General features: G+C 52.7%; 1 protein-coding gene across 1 annotated transcript in view; it reads right to left on the bottom strand.

The window, feature by feature from the left end:
- Positions 1-2507: 2507 nt before the first annotated feature.
- Positions 2508-17902, bottom strand: part of Jph3 (junctophilin 3) — a 63347-nt gene continuing 47952 nt past the window's right edge. Inside the window, exons 3-5 of the mRNA XM_027410697.2 lie at positions 10436-10560; positions 6876-7759; positions 2508-2588 (exon numbers count right to left, since the gene is read on the bottom strand). Of these exons, the coding sequence (XP_027266498.1) occupies positions 2508-2588; positions 6876-7759; positions 10436-10560 (1090 nt within the window). The remainder of the gene's footprint in view (positions 2589-6875; positions 7760-10435; positions 10561-17902) is intronic.

Raw genomic sequence — 17902 nt, 5'->3', positions numbered from 1 at the left:
CTGCTCTCTGTGCTCCCTGAGATCCTGTACATGACCCTTGCATAGTGGGAGCTGTGTGGAATTTCGGACCACCACCAACATGACCAGTTATCCTGGGCTCTGCTGCTATCTGGTCTGTGACATTGGGACTCCTCGGACTTGGCATTGTGGTGCTGAGGCTCATGCATGCACACCATATGTGCTAGCATGAGCCTTCAGTGTGCAGGACTCAGTGCTCAACAGCCATATAGCCATGCTCTAGGCACCAAGAGCTTTGGGTGTCTTCCACTTCCTCTAGAAAGGATTCCTCTTCATTCTGGAAGAAAGTGTGTCTGTCTTCTGAGACTGGGCTGAATCTTAATTCATCACAATGCCAGAGTGGGGAGCCAGAGTGATACATTGTTCTGTCCCTACATATGAGCCACATCCTCCTCTTGCTCAACATGCTGCATCTACTCTGCCTTCAGGGAGGAGGTGGGCTCTGCACAGATGAGAGAACAGTAGCCACAGACTGCAGCAAGGTGTCTCCTTCACTGCAGGACAGCTTCCTAGAGCCCAAGACCCAGTGTGCGTCTCAGTCTCCATCACCTCTGCCTAGAATCCACAGGACTAGAGAAGTGACTTCATGTTGCATGTACTGCAGGCTGCCAGTAGAGTGCCAGACTGGATTTGGTTCTATGGTAACGTCACTCATAGTGAATGAGTGGATGAATGCTGTCCCCTGTAAGAGCCTTTTAGGCACGTCTGGGCTGTGCTTAGTGCATATGTCAAGGTGATGTGAGTAAACTTGCCACCTACGTGAGCAGGCACTGTTCTGGGCCATGCAACTCCTGGGATGCACACTGGGTCCCTTATCTCTGCAGACAGAATTACAATCCACATAGCCCGGTATGGACAGCTCTCATGACTGCAAAGAGCAGGAATCTTTATTTGGATCTGTAGCAACCTCTTGATATTAAAAAAAGTGAATGGAAAAGTAAGCTGTACAAAAAGATGGAACCCTTTAGAAACACCAGAAATGCATCAGGGCACCTGCTGAGCCTCTCCCCCACCTCGACCCCTAATCCAAACCAGCCTGGGAGAAGGGACAGGCAGTGGATAGGGAACAGGGTGGGTAACGGAAACAATAAAGCTGAGTGTCGCTGGAACATGCTCTAATCTGTAGTTTATTTCTGGTTAAAAATATAGCAATCCAGTGCACTGTAGTAAAGAAATCTGCTCGAAAGGTAGCAGAGAACAGCTGAACACGAGCAAAGCAAGGCAGAGTCCATAAGACAGATGGGCTGCACCCAAGAAGACTGACGGAGCCATGGGTACCAGTCGAGCTGGCATCCCTTGTTCGTTTGTTTGGATGAGGGAACAACCCTGGTAGAGAAGGCAGAGACATGAGGAACCTGTTGTTTGACTGAAACAAGTTACATTTTACATCCGGGGAGTGCTGGGTATGCAACAGTCTCCAGGACATTCAAGCCACTGGCTTCAACCACATTCCTGTCCCGGGACCAGACTCGCTCTGGAGTAGCACTGAGGCATCTGGAGGGAATATGCATATCTGTTAGGGGTAGTCGAGGCAGGCACAGTGCAAAGATGTGAGACCCCGTGGAGGTCAGTAAGAGGTGACGTCCTCCATGGGGCGTCACTGCCAGGGACACGGAAGCCTGAATATACATCCTGCATACTAGGTGCAAAACGCCACATGCTCAGCCCAGGCGTGCTGTCAGGCTGTCCGGGGCATGTGGGCCATAGCCCCTTGGTATCAGGGCTCAGATGTGCCTGGCCAGATCTGTGTTAGCCCTGGACGTCTGCAGCATGGCCTCCCTGGGTCTGGAGGGAGGATGGCTGGACAGGGCCAACAATGAGTGAGCAGAGGACAGCAGAGGGACAGACTTTGCCGTGAGACTCAGTGTGGGGAGGCAGCCTCCTTAGGAGGGCATTGGGGCAGTGCCGAGAAGAGGGATCATGGTCTGTTGTGGGAAGAAGAGCAGGGGCTTCCCTCTCCCTCCACAGGTATGCAGCACAGACTCCACGGAGACACAGGCCAGGACACCTTGTCCCTGGCTCTGTCCCTGGGCCTGGGCCCACACTCCCAGCAGCTACTCCAGACAGGAGGGCAGAGCCACTCACCTTCCACAGCTGCGCTACCTAGCTGCCCTCCCCCTCCTCTGGCTAGACCAGCACCCTTGTGAAGGTGCTTGCTCTCGCTTGCCACCTTCCACACCCGGCAGGAAACACGAAGATCCCGATCTTTTGGCCACTAGTTCGCCGGGACCCTTTCACACCAAGCTGGAGGGGTGGCATGCCGGCCTCCTCCTGCCATGCCACACAGCATCATGTTATACAAGCAAAGAATTTTGGCTAAAATCCAAAAAACATTACCCAGAAAAAAAGGCAAACTGTGAGTGATACCCAATCATGTTCTTCCGTGGAAAGACGGGAGTTGTGGGGCTGTCCGAGTCAGGATTTCCCTTTTTGTTTTGCTTTTAACGTCCCTTTTGTACATCATTGCTTCCGTGGTCACAACAATCTTGTCAGATGAAAAAGTTAATAAACAAAATGGCGACTCCAATGTTGAGCAGGATCACCATGACGACCAAGATGGGAGCTGAGCCCTGGAACAGAGGACAAGTGGGAATGACACCAATGCAGGGCCTCGTGACACTGGTGCCTAGATGCGAGCAGTCCACACCTCAGGCACAGGGAGTGTGCCCTCCTGCGGGGCCACTCACTGGTCTCCTTGGGGGCTCTCCACACTAATCTTTCTTGCAAACCTGGTGGGAAGCTCTTCGATTGGTCATCTGGAATCTCCCATGCTCCCTCTCCTTCCTGCTTGTAAACCTACTTACTGCCCACAGGCTGCTCTCTTGGATCCAGGTCTTCCAGCACTTCCCGAAGCCCTTAGCTCTGTCTTTCTCAGTGTGGCACACTGTTACCCTCATCACAGTGACTGCCCTGAAGGGCCTGAGCCACCTGCCTGGCTGGCTGCCTGCTCCTGTGCCTTGCCTTGTCACAGCTCTCGGGGATGAAACTCCACAGTCCCATCATAGTGGAGGCTTTGCATCTGCCCTTGACAGCCAGCACTGCACAAGTCTCAGCCAGGCCCCACGTGTGCAGAGCAAGCACATCTGGCTCCACCCCACAGCCCTATGCATCCTCTGAGTAGACATGGTACCCAACCTGCTGACCACACACATACATGCATGCACCTTCTTGCTCATGTCCCAGACCCAAGAGACGCTACATAAGAGGGGTCTGCTTCTTGTCTGCCAGAGACATTGGTTTTAAATAGACTAAGAAGTTTGCTCAGCTAGACTAGACTTCAGGGAGCTTTCCCCCTTATTTCTTGCTAGACACCCCAGAATATGTACTCAAATTTGAGTCTCCTGGCTCAACCTTTTGAATGCTGGGGTTATAGGTGTGTGCCACATGCCTGGTTAAACAGAGGGCTTTAGCCTCTCTCTCTCCTCTCTCTCTCTCTCTCTCTCTCTCTCTCTCTCTCTCTCTCTCTCTCTCTCTGTCTGTGTGTGTGTGTGTGTGTAATTTTGTGATGCTAATGATTACATTAAATAAGTGCTTTATACTACTAAGCTGCCTCCACAGCCAAAGCTTTTTTTGTTTTTCGAGGCAGGGTTTCTCTGTAGCTTTTGGAGTCTGTCCTGGAACTTGCCCTGTAGACAAGGCTGACCTTAAACTCACAGAGATCTGCCTGCCTCTGCCTCCCGAGTGCTGGCATTAAAGGCCATAGCTTTAAAAAAAAAAAAAAAAGTCCCCTGGGGACTAGCCAAGAAAGATCAAAGTAGTCAGTCCTGCCTGGGTCCAGCACTCCAACATTCTGTTATCTATCACCTTGCTCAAGAGTGGATGGAGATCTAGGCTCTGCATGGCAGGAGGGGACAAGGAGGCTTGCCTCCAGGCCTTGACCAGGGCAGAGCCACCTTTGAACTCTGGTGCTTTTATGGTGTGGACTTTGAGGTGTAAGTGATGTCTGGGCTGAGCCTGCCTTGTAAGGAAGTGGAAAGGGCCGTAACAGCTGAGTTGGCCAAGGGCAGGTCCTGCCCTCTGATGCCAGCTCTGGAGTAAAAGCCCACTGCTCCACACCCTTCTGTACTGGTATTTCCAGCCCCAGGCCTATAGGTTTTTGAAAGGGCAGAGGAGCAGGATAGCTTTGGGACCAGGCCCCTATCTCATCAATAGTCACCTACCACCAAAGTGACTTTACCATCAGAAAATATCTGCAGTTGCTATGGGGTATGGTAAATCTAGATCAGATGACTCCTGTTCTGACCACCACTTCAGAGAAGTGTGAGGCTTCTAAGGTCTTGGAAGGTGTAGAGAGGACCACAGAGTTCACCATGGCCAGGACTTTATGAGCCAGAGCCCTGGGTCTTTCCTATCCACCCACCACTGCCAGACAACTTGGAAGAAGTGGTGATGTTACCAGCCAGAAACCACCTTCCCTGACTAGGACACAGGACAGGCCATACTGTACAGAGCCCTGCACTGGGAGGGAACACATAGGTCTTGAGATGCCTGGCAGCCAACCTCCTGGAGGCCACTCATGGTCACCACTGAAAACAGGCAGGGGGCATTCACCTTCCATCCGCTGTTAAGCCTGGGCTTCACTCCTGCACCTCGCCTAATCCTCCCTTCAAGCCCACAGGACAGAGTGGCACTTACAGAGACCCTGTCTACTTTCTCAGGTAGTTGGGACCACAGGGTGGGGCTGGAGTTCTTTCTTCGGTTTCTGTCCTCGGAGTGTGAGTGGCTTTGGGCAGTGACAGAGTGTTCCAGATCACTCACCCCAGCTGGAAGCCCTAGGGTACAGGGACCCTGCACTGTAAGCCTCTGGCTCTCCCATCCGACACTTAAGGCCAGCCTGTGATGTGTACTCATGCTTTGCATATCCACCCTAGGGGACTTCGGGTACTTATTTTGGTTGCACATGTGTATGTACATTGTGTGGATGTTCACGTGTGTGCATGTGTGGGTGAACATGTGTGCACATGCATGCACATGCATGTGGATGTCAGAGGATGGTCCAGGTTTCTTCAGGAGCCTCCTACCTTGTCTTATTTGGACATAGATGGCTCACTGGCCTGGAGCTCACCAAGTGGGCTAGTCTGACCGGTCACAGAGAATCTGCCTGTCTCTGTCCCCAGTGCTGGGGTTTTAAGCATGTACCAATGTGGCTGATTTTTTTTTTAACTATGGTCCAGGGATCAAACTCATGTCCTCAGGTTCACACAGCAATCAATTTACACACTATGTTTTCTCAGAAGACAGCCTTATTATGTAGCCCAGGCTGGGCTGACCTCATGGTGCTCCTCCTGTATCTGGAGTGCTGGGGTTATGTGTGTTGCTAAAACATTGCTTTTCCTTGTCAGTGGTGCTAGGGACTGAATCTAGACCATCTGTACACTGGGCAAGTGCACTCTACCATTGAGATACGTTCAAAGCCAGAAGCTTCGTCTTAAAACATCCAAAAAAGCCAACACGGTGAAGTGGGCTAAATATAGAACTACTCCTGGACCTCCCACCCCTGCCCACTGCTGTGCCGCTCCTGAAATAGCCACAACACTCCGCATGCGCACAACTGCACAGCAGGCTGTGTGCTGGCAGGGTGAGGCCCAAGCTAGTGCTGTGGTCCATCCCAGCAGCAACCAGAGCAGAGGAGACATTTTAGAATCCCAGCAGTGAGAAGGACAGATAATCAGTGGCTTCAAGGAGAATCAAGGGCCATAGGAAACATCTCACCTAGGGCAAGTGACTGCTGAATGAAACCACAGCATCCCAAGGCCCCTTGAGATGGACACTGACCCCTGCTATAGTAGTGACTAGAACCCTGAAGTGGGTCCCTGTGGGCCTGGCACAGGTGTGTGACCCATGCAAATCACTGCCACAGAGCACTCCTGGGGGAGCTCCTTGCAACCTCCATACATACAGCCAGATGCTCAGAAATCCAGTCTGTCACATATAGCCCAGGTACTGGAGGGTGGTCTTCTGTACTATAGCAGGTGAATGGGGGCCTGTCTGCTGAGGCACTGAGGTGCCTGATACACAGGGCACCAGGCTTCTGTGTTGCCAGCATCCCTCCCATACCTTCTGTCACGGAGCCAGCTGTGAGCTTAGAGATCCCAGGAGGCCCCTTAAATGTCCCATCCGCTCTGGCCCAGGGGAGGCTGCTGTTTCCTTTAAAAGGCCTATCCTGGGGCAGGGAGAGAAGACAAGGAGGTGTGTGGGCAGGTAAAGAGTTACTCTTGGGGTCCAGTGAAGGGAATTCATGTGGGAGTCTGACCTACACCCCATGGGACATGATAAACCTCCTAAGGCCACAGGGCCCAGAAACCTCAATGCTATAGATTCCTAACAAATTCCCACTGCTTGGATAACTACAGCTCCATAGAAAGGGAAACCTTAGAGGCTGGCTGCAGGGCAGGCATGCAGGATTCCACCCCATTGTTCCATGTGTACAGCATCAACTTCTTGGGAGCTGGACCCTTACCAGTTTTGGCATTTGGCACAAGTGAAAGATGCTCAGGGGGAGAAAGACTGTCTGGACAGAGGGGCCTCGGCCCTACTCCGGCCCAGATCCAGAATACAAGCACCTGACAGCAACAGGTCTGTACAAGTCAGGGGCTGGATGCCATCACAGGCAGCCTGGTTCACTTCCAGGAGCTCTCATTGACACCCACACTGCTTCTAAAGAGTTGAGCCCATGGGGAGCCTTCTCAAGGATCAATCTAAAGCAAGTAGGACCTATGGCACAGTATCTCCACTTCCTGTACATACCCCACTTGCTGCACCCCAATCCCTAGAGAGGAAATACACAGAAAGCAGAGTAACTAGGAGGTGGCCCTGGGCCCCACTGCCTCTGCCCTGTAAGGGTGGGCAGCACTTACCGTACTGGACTTGAGCTCGTCCCCAGTCTCCTCGTCAGACTCGAGTGCAACAGGAAGGGACTTCTGGGGTGGGGAGAAGGTCAAGTCCCAACGCAGCAGACGGGGCTCGGGCCGGTCCCCCAGCCGCAGGCTCTCTAGTTTCTGCACCGTGGGCTCTGCAGAGGAGGCTGGCCTGAGGTTCTCCTTATTCTGGGACTTGGACCTCAGTCTCTGCAGCCCAAAGCCCCGATCCTCAGAGCGTCGGTCTCCCCCAGCACCCCGACTGTGACGCCGTCTCTGGGGGTGTGTGTCCTGTGGGCAGGCATCCATCCTTAGCAAGGGCTTCATCTCCAGCTTGTAGTTGCTCAGCTGCTCCTCATCTGGCTCTGACAGTTTGGGGCCCCCAGAGCAGGGATTGCCTGCCCGGTGGTGAGAAGTCCACGAGAATGTGGTGGGGGACTCCGTCCGCCGCTCCCGGGGCTTGGGGTTCCCAGGCTGCTTGTGGCCTGAGCCCCGGATGCGGAAGTCCTCAGTGGGCTGGCCGCTGCGCAGGGCACCACTGCGGACACCCCTAGAGGCCCCAGCCTTCTCCTCGCCCCAGCTGTTGCGGGCATAGTCCCCTCCGCGGCCCTCAAGGAGCATCTGGATATCCCCGCTTCGCTCCTCATCTACTGAGACCTGCCTGGAGAAGTGGGCCATCTTGTTCCTGGAGGCAGGAGCTGGTGGAGGGGTGGCTGTGGGGCTGGTGGGAAAGCTCTGCAGGGGGCTGTCATCAGGGGTCAGATCAGAAGGGGTAGTGCCCTTGCGGTACAGCTCCGGGCTCTCCTGCTGCAGGGGTGTCCCGGTGGAGAGCACCTCGATGTCATCACAGGACATCTGGTGCTTTGGCCTCTGGTACTCAAGCCCTTGGGTGGAAGACAAAAGCATATGGGGTTACATGGAGCCCATTGCAGAGAGACCTTGTGACAATGTGGATTGGGTCACCCAGCAAGGATAACTGGCAGGACCTTTGAGCCTGAGCACTTTTCTTTCTTTCTTTCTTTCTTTCTTTCTTTCTTTCTTTCTTTCTTTCTTTTTTTTTTTTTTTTTTTTGAGCCAGGGTTTCTTCTGTGTAGCTTTGGAGCCTGTCCTGGCACTTGCTCTGGAGACCAGGCTGGCCTCGAACTCACAGAGATCCGCCTGCCTCTGCCTCCTGAGTGCTGGGATTAAAGGTGTGGGCCACCAATGCCCGGCACCTGGGCACTTGTCACTAGAGTTCCTTGGCTGGACATCAGGGACCTGGAAAGTCGGGGCATGAGCCTGCAGGTGGCCCTGTGCCTTCCTCACAAGGGTGAGGCTGCCTGCCCATTAGACCTGCACCTTGGAGGGAAGCTTGTGCCTGGCTGCCACTGTCACGGAAGCCATTCTCTGCTAAAATTAGCTGCAAAGCCTGTGTTGTCCCTGGAAGACCATTATGAAGACCAAAGAAGGAACCTTTGGCAACCGCAACACAATCCCAGTGCCGTCATTCCGGCCTTGTTCCATAGGCACATGAATGTGCAGGCTTTAGGGATGGGTATCATCTTGAGTATCCTGGGTTCTTCTCTGACCCATCCTACACCCCCTCCTTCCATCCCTGTGGCCTTCGGCATTCTCACGGGACTGGCTACCAAGTGACCAGACCATAGGAGAGTAACCTTCTGCACCTAGCTGTAACACTTTGGTAATGTTTTTAGAACCAGGGCTTGTAAGTCAGGACCCATTTTAAATGTCAGTTCTGCCACCTTCTTCACAAGACCTTTGGCAGTCAGGAGTCTTATTTTGGTAAGAGAACACAACAGCTGCTAGCGTTTGGGGACCAGGGAGAGGGACACTTAGCACCCAGTCCCCTTCCAGCATGGATGCACTGGCTGCTAATGCATTCTAGGAAATGCCCTGATGTGGGCAAATGAATCCCAGAAGGGATTTAAGGGCGCCTGGTAGTAACCCAATGCTGGAGAGGTGAGGCCATGGCAGGCTTCCAGGTAGCAGGCGTGGCCAGAGACCTCCGGCAGCAACAGCCAGGAAGGGGTCCTGCATCAGCCAAGTCCCATGGTCTTGTCCCATCCCAGTGAGGGGCAGTGAGTTGAAGGCCTGTCTCATAGATGTTTCTCAAGGAGACAATTCTGAACAGAAAGCAGTTATCAGCTGAGGCCGCCCTGGCAGAAGCAGTACCCTGGACCAGTCAGCTGAGTGCTCAAGGCCCACATACATGGGGCATAAAGCAACACATCTGGTCTTTTGCTATCTAGTAGTCAGAGGTCCAAAGTCGAGCTGGGGCCAGGGCTGGCTCCAATGGGTTTTGCCCAGGCTCCTCAGAGTAATCCCTTGGTCATCATTCCACACACAAGTGCCTCAGACAGTAATTGCATCCCCTCCAACCAAAGCTCCTCGGGGCAGTATGGTAGGACCCCAGGAAGGAATTGGGAGCATTCAGGGCTGGAGCCTGGGGACCTATGGGAATTATTAGCATGTTTGTTCATCTACATATTCTACATGTGGCTCACCTGGCTTGGGGACAGATGGCCTGTGGCCTACCACATGGGACAAGAGCCACCTTAGTCTCAGGTAGTCAGGGGGACCATGGCCTTTTCTGACTTTCTTTTTAAGCTGGGAGCAGCTGGGTGAGAGGACTGTGCAGAGAGTTAGTGGTCCTTCCTCTTTATGTCAGAAACACCTGAAGGAGGTGCTGGTGATCACAGTGGGATACCAGAATGGGTCCTGGGAAGAGCCTTAGAAGGAGCAGACAGCAAGACTCATTTGACCCACTGATCTAGCTAGGCCCAGTACCAGCTGTGTGAGCTTTGCTCCTCAGCCTGGGCCCAGAGGCCGCTTCATCACTGTGTGAGAACACAGACTGGACATGGCACACCCTAGTCCTATAGCTTCATTCAGCCTTCTACTCTTACCCTTGTATACAGTAGCCGGGAGCAGACAGGAGGGACTGTGACCTCAACTCTGTCTCCAGGCCCTGTGGGACCAGGATGCTTCCCAATGAAGCTGGAGGGATGCAAGGTAAAGCTGGGTGTTCTGAGGTTGGGTGCACACAGCATAACCACCACTCCAGTTGACTGTCCCACACTGGAAGCCTGGTGCCTCCATGTAGCATTCACATAGTTCCCAGAGGGGAAGGGCAATGACTTCTACAGGACATGGCACAATCTACTCATTAGAGATTCTCCAATCTGGCAGCCACTGACCATACATGGCTGGCTGCAGTTCATCGAGTGCCCATTAAGATTAAATAAAACTCAGCACAGAGGAGGCTGAGGCAGGAGGATTGCGATGGGCTAGCCTGGGTTACAGAATAAGATCTCGTACTAGAAACAAGCAACAGAAGTTACTGAATGAGACTAGCTTCAACCCTCTGGCCACCCTTGCTAAAGAGGGCACTGAGCCGCCACTGCAGATGGCTATAGAATCACACGTGTTTGCTGAATCAGCTTCAGCAAGGGACATCACTGGGAAGACATTAGCTCTGGGTGACAACCAGGCCCAGGTGGCATCAGGAGCCACTGCCCAGGGCCCTGCCCCTCAGAGCCACCAGCTCAGGCAGAACTCACCGTTTTCCCTGTGCTGGAAGGAAGGCGAGAACTCTTTGGCAGTGATCCTGGCGATCCGCGCTTCCTCCTGGGCTTTTTGAGCAGCTGTGAGTGCTGCCTCAGCCTTGGCCCGTGAGTGAGAGGTCCTGGGGGAAACAGGAGGCAAAGGGTGAGCACTGAGTGCAGGTCCAGAAGGGACCCTTTGCAGTGAGCATCCTGGGTGTCTACCCTCAGATACTGTTCATTCAGTCACTCAACAAACATTCCTGGAACCAACCAACCAGCCTTAGTGCAGCAGCCTCTGGAGAAAGAGTGGTGTATTTCTTTTTTTATTTTTTACTTTATGTATTGGGTGCTTTACCTGCACATGTCTGTGCGTGGTGTACGTGTAGTGCCAATAGAGGCCATTGGATCCTCTAGGGCTGGAGTTGCCAGCAATTGAGAGTCATCATGTGGGTTCTGGGGACTAGACCTGGCTCCTTTGCAAAGGGCAGCCAGTGTTCTAACACTGAGACACCTCTGCATCCCCTGATCTTTTTGTTTGTTTGTTTATTTTTCAAGGCAGGTTTCTTTGTGTAGCCCTGACTGTCCTGGAACTAGCTCTGTAGACCAGGCTGGCCTGGAACTCACAGAGATCCGCCTGCCTCTGCCTCCCAAGTGTTGGCATCAAAGGCATGTGCCACCACTGGCCAGCTCCCTGGTTTGTTTTATTGTGTGTGTGTGTGTGTGTGTGTGTGTGTGTGTGTGTGTGTGTGAGAGAGAGAGAGAGAGAGAGAGAGAGAGAGAGAGAGAGAGAGAGAGAATATGCTACATATTAGAGAGTGCCCCTAGAAGTCAGAATAGGATGTCCCTGGAGCTGGAACTGCAGGTGGCTGTGAACTTCTGGACATGGGTGCTGGAAATAGAACTCAGTTCCACTGGTGGGTAGTACACACTCTTAGGCAGTCCTAGAATATGTATTTCTATCAACAAACACCCCACACTGTGGAAACCTAAGCTGGGTAATCCCTGTCCCAGGGTGGAAGTAGTGACAGGTCACCAATGAGTCCATGCTATATGAGCTGTCCCTCAGGCTCCAAACAGCCCTGAGTAGGAGTGAGGAGGTTCCTGTTCTGGCATAGAGGACACAGGACACTGTCTGGTGATGGATGGGCCAGGACCTGTATATACTCCTCCAAGTCTGCTTGCACTGGGTCTCTGCTGAGTCCCACGGGGCCACCCTGCCCTTGTAAGAGCAGAGGCTGGAATTCCAAGGCAGAATGGAGTGCTCCTCATTTGCTCCTCCTTCCTTCCAGGATGCCGACTCTAGGGCTGGATCATGAATACCACCTCCCCAACACTGGCAACAGTGGTCCTCAGCCCCTGAGATAAAGGTGGCATTCTTCTCTCAGATCTTCTGCTTGTGGTCCAGGTAACCACAAGAGCAAGCAATAGGGGGACAGTGGCTTTCAATCAAAGTTATCTTTCTCCCAGTTCTGAGGCTGGATGTCCAAAGTTAGGATGCCATTTGGGGAAGACCCCCACAGATGGTTCCTTCTGGCTGTGTCCATGAAGGAGGAGAAGGTCCTAAAGGACACTAATGCTATTCTTGATGGCTCTACCCACCCCAATAATCTTATCATCTCCCAGAACAAACACATGGAAGACCGTGTTTCATAACGCAGCTCTCGGGGACAGTCTCTGCCCAGCAGCCGGGTTCCCATGTCTCACAGTGCCTCGGAGTCTCCAAGCTGACTCCCAAAACACTCACAATGTTTGCAGATTTGAGCTTCAGTTCTCATATGATTGTATTAGAAGAAAATGTGCTACCCAGATACAGGCATGGAAGCCCAAGCCATGAATAAGTGTCCAAGAAGAGAAGCAGGCTGGTCCAGCCCACAGGTTCTCCTCTAATGTGGCTCCCCAGACACTATGACCTCCTGTTATCTGCCATACACCAGGGAGCCGGCCCAAGGAGTCGAGAAAACCCAACATGCTAAAATGTAGTGTTAATAAAAATTCTATCCCGTGAAGCACTGTAGTTCCTAGAAGTGGGAAAAGACGATTGCTTCTTAACAGAGCCACAACCTCATGTCTCATGGAATGTAAGATAAAAACCACACCTTCTAAAATAATCCTTGGGCATCTGGTATTTGTCACTACAACAGAGATGGACCTGTTCGGTAATACTGGCACACACAGCTCAGCTCCACTCACCCTTCCTAGTTCACAGTGCTGTGGTGGTGACGCTCAGTTTTCCAGCATCCCTTAGGGGCTGTGATTGGTTCCCAGATCCTCACTTAGTAAAAACATCATTAATTCACCAACATTATGTGTATATTTACATATGTATACCACACATAGATAAAAAGATGTATTGTGCCAACACTAAAATAAAATCAATCAAGAAGAGCATTGGGTAGCAAGGACACCACCATGTAGCAAAAGTGAATTTTAAACAAGACTTGCAGGACCTGGTCCTGAGAGAGTTCTCTAAGGGCCAGCAGCCTCCAGAGGGGGTTCCCACTGACTAAGTTCATACCTGTGAGGTCTGTCATAGATGGGTCACTCTCAACCTAGGAGGGGCTTTCCTGCTCCTAGTTTCACTTGCTGGGCCCTCTGCATGGTTATACCTACAATTCCTCCTGCATGGGCGTAGTTGTAACTGTGGCCCTCACCATAGGCTCAGACACCCAGAGAGGAGGTGGCAACTTAAAGCCCAGAGCAACTGAGAAACAGCTAATCAAGTTCCAGGACTCATGGATCTGACCTGGATAGAGGAAACCAAGATAGACCAGAAGGCAGGGAGAGGCAGTCATCTTACAGATCGGATGGGGAGGGGGGCTGAGGAGCTACCGTCAGGAAGTCTGTGGGGTGTGGATCCAGGGAAAGCCCTGGGACTGAGGGGCAGCCAGCAGGTGATGTTGAACTCATGCCATTGAAATAAAAGTGGCAGGACTGTGTAAGGTGGTGCACACCAGCAGTCCCATCACTCAAAACATGCAGGGCAATGAGGCAGGAGGATCACTGGTTACATGGGTGACTCTATCTTGGAAAGAAAAAAGAAAGAGTGGGTTGCCAGGAGGTCCAGGCCAACTAAAAGATGCAGGCCCTTTGAGTCCACAGCACGTATGGAATAAGGCCTCTGATCCTCCCCTAAAGGCATCTTTGGAGCATGTGCTGGGTGCCCAGGATACACATCGGACATGTGACCATCAGACTGCTGCTGGTTATGGAGACTACAAAGGAAGCCACCCAGTGTTATGAGAGAAACAACTATGCCCCCGGTTGCCAAGGGGAGCCAGCACTGGTAACACAAGACCAAATGGGCTTTGGGCAGACAATGATGCTGGAGGGGAGAGACACAGCTTAGTGCTGACAGTTTGTGGCATTGTCTGGAGTGTGTGGGTGGGTGGGTAAGATCCCCAGGGGTGTGCTAAAACTCAAGTTGCCACTAAACAGCCAGGTGGATCAGCTCCAAGTCCTCAAGTCACCTGATACCTGTGTTTCTCTCATCCCTGAGAAGCTGGGTCTAGAGGCTGGGGAGCAAAGGTGCAGACCCCTTCCTGGAACCTTCTGGGAGGGGCCAGCCCACCCACCTTGTCATATTCTGGGGAGTCTGCAGACTGTGAGTGCAGATGTCTTGCTGAGTACATGTGGCACTTTGTTCAGGAACCACAGGAAGTCGGTCTACATCTTGGCTTTCCTGGCCCCTCTTTGAGCCCAGGTCACTCTTCCATGGGACAGGCAGCTATGAGACTCTCAGAGCCAAGGGAGGAGTAGTGAATCCATGAGGAGACCCTCCCTCACCAACCCACCCTCAGCCCCCCTCACCAGCTTCGTTCACCAGAAAGGCTCGAGCCTGGGACAGCTGTTTCTTCTAGACTTCCTGGCTCTCCCTGACAGTTTCCCATCTTCTTGCCTTGTGCCTCTCCTCTCCTCTGGCCAGATTCATCACGGATGCTTGGACACTGGAGTCAGACCCTGGGAGGCCCAGGCGGGCCTTTGGGGACCACAGAGGGGATTTTTATGTGGGAAGGCAGGAGGAGAGGATCTTACTCTGTAGCCCAGGCTGGCCTCAAATTCGTAATCCTCCCACCTCAGTATTACAGCTGCTGGGCTTACAGGGGTATGCCGCCATGCCCTGAGACAGAATGCATCTTGTTCCTGCTACTTGCCCAGGGCTGGCATTAGAGAAGCATGGTGGAGAGGGACACCAAGGAGACAGAACAGCTCAGGTCTCCTGGCCACGGAGGATCAGGAGTCAGAGCAGGCCTCTGGAGAAAGGAACTCCAGTTCCAGAGCCTTCCATCTTCCCTCCTGTGTTAACCCTTCTGTTTCTCTGTGTTTGTAGGAAGTGCCTCCTCCCCCAGACCATAGGAACTGAATCGTCTCTGCCCAGTGTCTCCCTCCGTCTGTTGTTCTGTATCCACCCCTGGTCTGGGCTGGCAGGAGAGGGAGGGCAAAGGGTCGCAGACTCCCCAGCTCCCTTCTCTGCCCCTTCACCCCTCTGGGATCTCACATGATGGATGGCACATGGTGGCAACTGTATGCTTGCACCACAGGCTGCTACAACTGTTGATGCTTCTGATCCTTCCTCTGCCCACAGCAGCACTGCTAATGTCTGCCTGACCCAGGAGCTCACACGCCCTCAGGTTATTCTCAGCAATCCCAACAGATGCTCGGGCTTCCTCTAGATATGGATCTCAGGGAGGGCCTGTTTCAACAAAATAGGTTCGTGCCTGCTGCGCTCCGGCTCCATCATCCACTGTGCATGCCTCCCACTGGAGGCTTACTACCCCTCTCATGAAAACTACTGTCAGGTCTCCTCCCACAACCCCAGGCCTTTAGCACCCCACAGCTGAGATGCAGGCTCTCTGTGCACTGCCTCACACGCTGCAGAACACACATGAACAGCTGCTACTCAAAATGGCTGTCTCCACAAATCGGCAAGGGCAGCGATGGGCATAGACGAACACCAGGACGTAGGCAGGGCCACACTGGTGCAGACTCCATCCCTCATAAAGCTATCTAAGCTTGATGGTTCTCTTAGCCTCCCTACCCTGCCATGATTTGCTTTGTTTTGTTTCTTAAGACAGGTGTCACTCTGTACCTCAGGCAGACCTTGAATTCATAATTCTCCTGCCTCAGCGTCCCTTGTGCTAGGATGTGTCATCCTGAGCTTTCCCTCCACTGTAAATGTGGTTTGTTTGTTTGTTTGATTTTTGAGACAGTGTTTCTCTGTAGCTTTGAAGCCTGTCCTGGAACTTGCTCCATGGACCAGGCTGGCCTCAAACTTTCCTTCATGATTCTAAGAACAACCTTAAATTACAAAGGTCAGGTGTGTGAGAACAGGTTGCCCTAGTAGACAATTATGGTCCTGACCCAGGTATTTATGGCTGTGACCTTATTCAGGGAAGGTAAGGCCATCAGGATGGGCTCTACTACAGCACACTGGACTAGAGAGAAAACTTGAACATAGATAGAGAGCTCCATGAAAACAATAGGCCTGACACCATCTAGAAAAAGATAGAGGCAGGACCAGGTTCTCCCTCACAGCCTGTCATGAAGTTAGCCCTACCTCCTTCATCTTCATCAGGGCTCAAGTTGGTAGCGCTTCAAGATGACAGCCCCAGGAAGCAGTGTGTGTCACAGAGCTGTATCCACACATGGTCCATCAGGACCACGTGTTACTTTAAATGGCCAAGAAGAGAATCCCACCCCCTCCCTGGAAGCCAGGCTCCCAGAGATTCTACTGGGAGTGCCCAGCCCCACAGCAAGTTTCTCTCCTTGGGCTGTAGTTGTCAAGACAACCCCGCCTTCTCCAGGGAGGCTGATGGGGAGGAACTGTGCTCAGATAGGGTGCCTTCAGGCCCCGCCCCCACAAGGTACCCACTGGGGACTAGCCCCATAGTCTTAAGCATATGACTCTCAGGTCAGCCCTCAGAGACTTGACCAGGGCTTGTTGGGCCCTGTGAATAGGTCAATAACTCATGGTGTTTATCCTGACAAGTATGGAGTCTCTGGGCAGTCCAGACACCAGGCACTGTGCACAGGAATGATGGTGAGGTTCTTATGTCATAACCAAGGAGTCTCAAGCTGGCTCTGCATAGCTACTATGCCAACGGGTGCTACAAACTGCTGTGGTGATCCTAGACATAAGCCTTGGGATATTTTCAGAGCCAGGTATAGGACCAGGTGACACACCCACTACAACCATGCTTCCTCAGGAATTGACTGCTCGTGGTGTTCACACAAGGGAACTAGAAGGAAGGTCTCCTGCAACCTGCTTGCTACGGACACAAGAAGATAAAGATAAAGACCCTCTGGCACCCACCCCCCAGAGGCTAGGAGGTTCCCAAACATCCTCAGATCATAGCACTGCCCCTCTTCTCCCTCACTCTGTGACAGTCATAGGGCACACTGGCTTGTTTGAATTTATCTTTTAGACATAGCCTTGCTAAGTTGCCTTTCCAGGCCTTAAACATGGTCTTCCTGTCTAAAGCTTCCAAACTGTGTGCCTGTGCACCATGTCCAACCACAGCCACCATATGCTCATGCAAAGGTCGAAGTATAGTCACCAAGGTGCCCAGGGGCTTTCCTCACAGCAAAGAAAGCCTTCAATGTAAGGCAGCCACAGTGCCTGAGCCACTGTTCCAGCCAGGTGCTTGCTACACTTCCAGGGGAGATGTTGGGCCCTCCACAGTATGCCACACTCACACACAGCCATCCTGACCACAGCCTCCGTGTGTACACTCACACACAGCCATCTTGACCACAGCCTCCGTGTGTGTACACTCACACACAGCCATCCTGACCTCAGCCTCCGTGTGTACACTCACACACAGCCATCCTGACCTCAGCCTCCGTGTGTACACTCACACACAGCCATCCTGACCTCAGCCTCCGTGTGTACACTCACACACAGCCATCCTGACCTCAGCCTCCGTGTGTACACTCACACACAGCCATCCTGACCTCAGCCTCCGTGTGTACACTCACACACAGCCATCCTGACCTCAGCCTCCGTGTGTACACTCACACACAGCCATCCTGACCACAGCCTCCGTGTGTACACTCACACACAGCCATCCTGACCTCAGCCTCCGTGTGTACACTCAAACACAGCCATCCTGACCTCAGCCTCCGTGTGTACACTCAAACACAGCCATCCTGACCTCAGCCTCCGTGTGTACACTCACACACAGCCATCCTGACCTCAGCCTCCGTGTGTACACTCACACACAGCCATCCTGACCTCAGCCTCCGTGTGTACACTCACACACAGCCATCCTGACCTCAGCCTCCGTGTGTACACTCAAACACAGCCATCCTGACCTCAGCCTCCGTGTGTACACTCACACACAGCCATCCTGACCTCAGCCTCCGTGTGTACACTCACACACAGCCATCCTGACCTCAGCCTCCATGTGTACACTCACACACAGCCATCCTGACCACAGCCTCCATGTGTACACTCACACACAGCCATCCTGACCACAGCCTCCG

This window comes from Cricetulus griseus, chromosome 3 (assembly GCF_003668045.3).
Source record: "Cricetulus griseus strain 17A/GY chromosome 3, alternate assembly CriGri-PICRH-1.0, whole genome shotgun sequence".
In the NCBI taxonomy this organism is placed as follows: domain Eukaryota; kingdom Metazoa; phylum Chordata; class Mammalia; order Rodentia; family Cricetidae; genus Cricetulus; species Cricetulus griseus.
The sequence above is the reverse complement of the archived record's forward strand: the minus strand, read 5'-3'. Positions and strand labels throughout refer to the sequence as shown.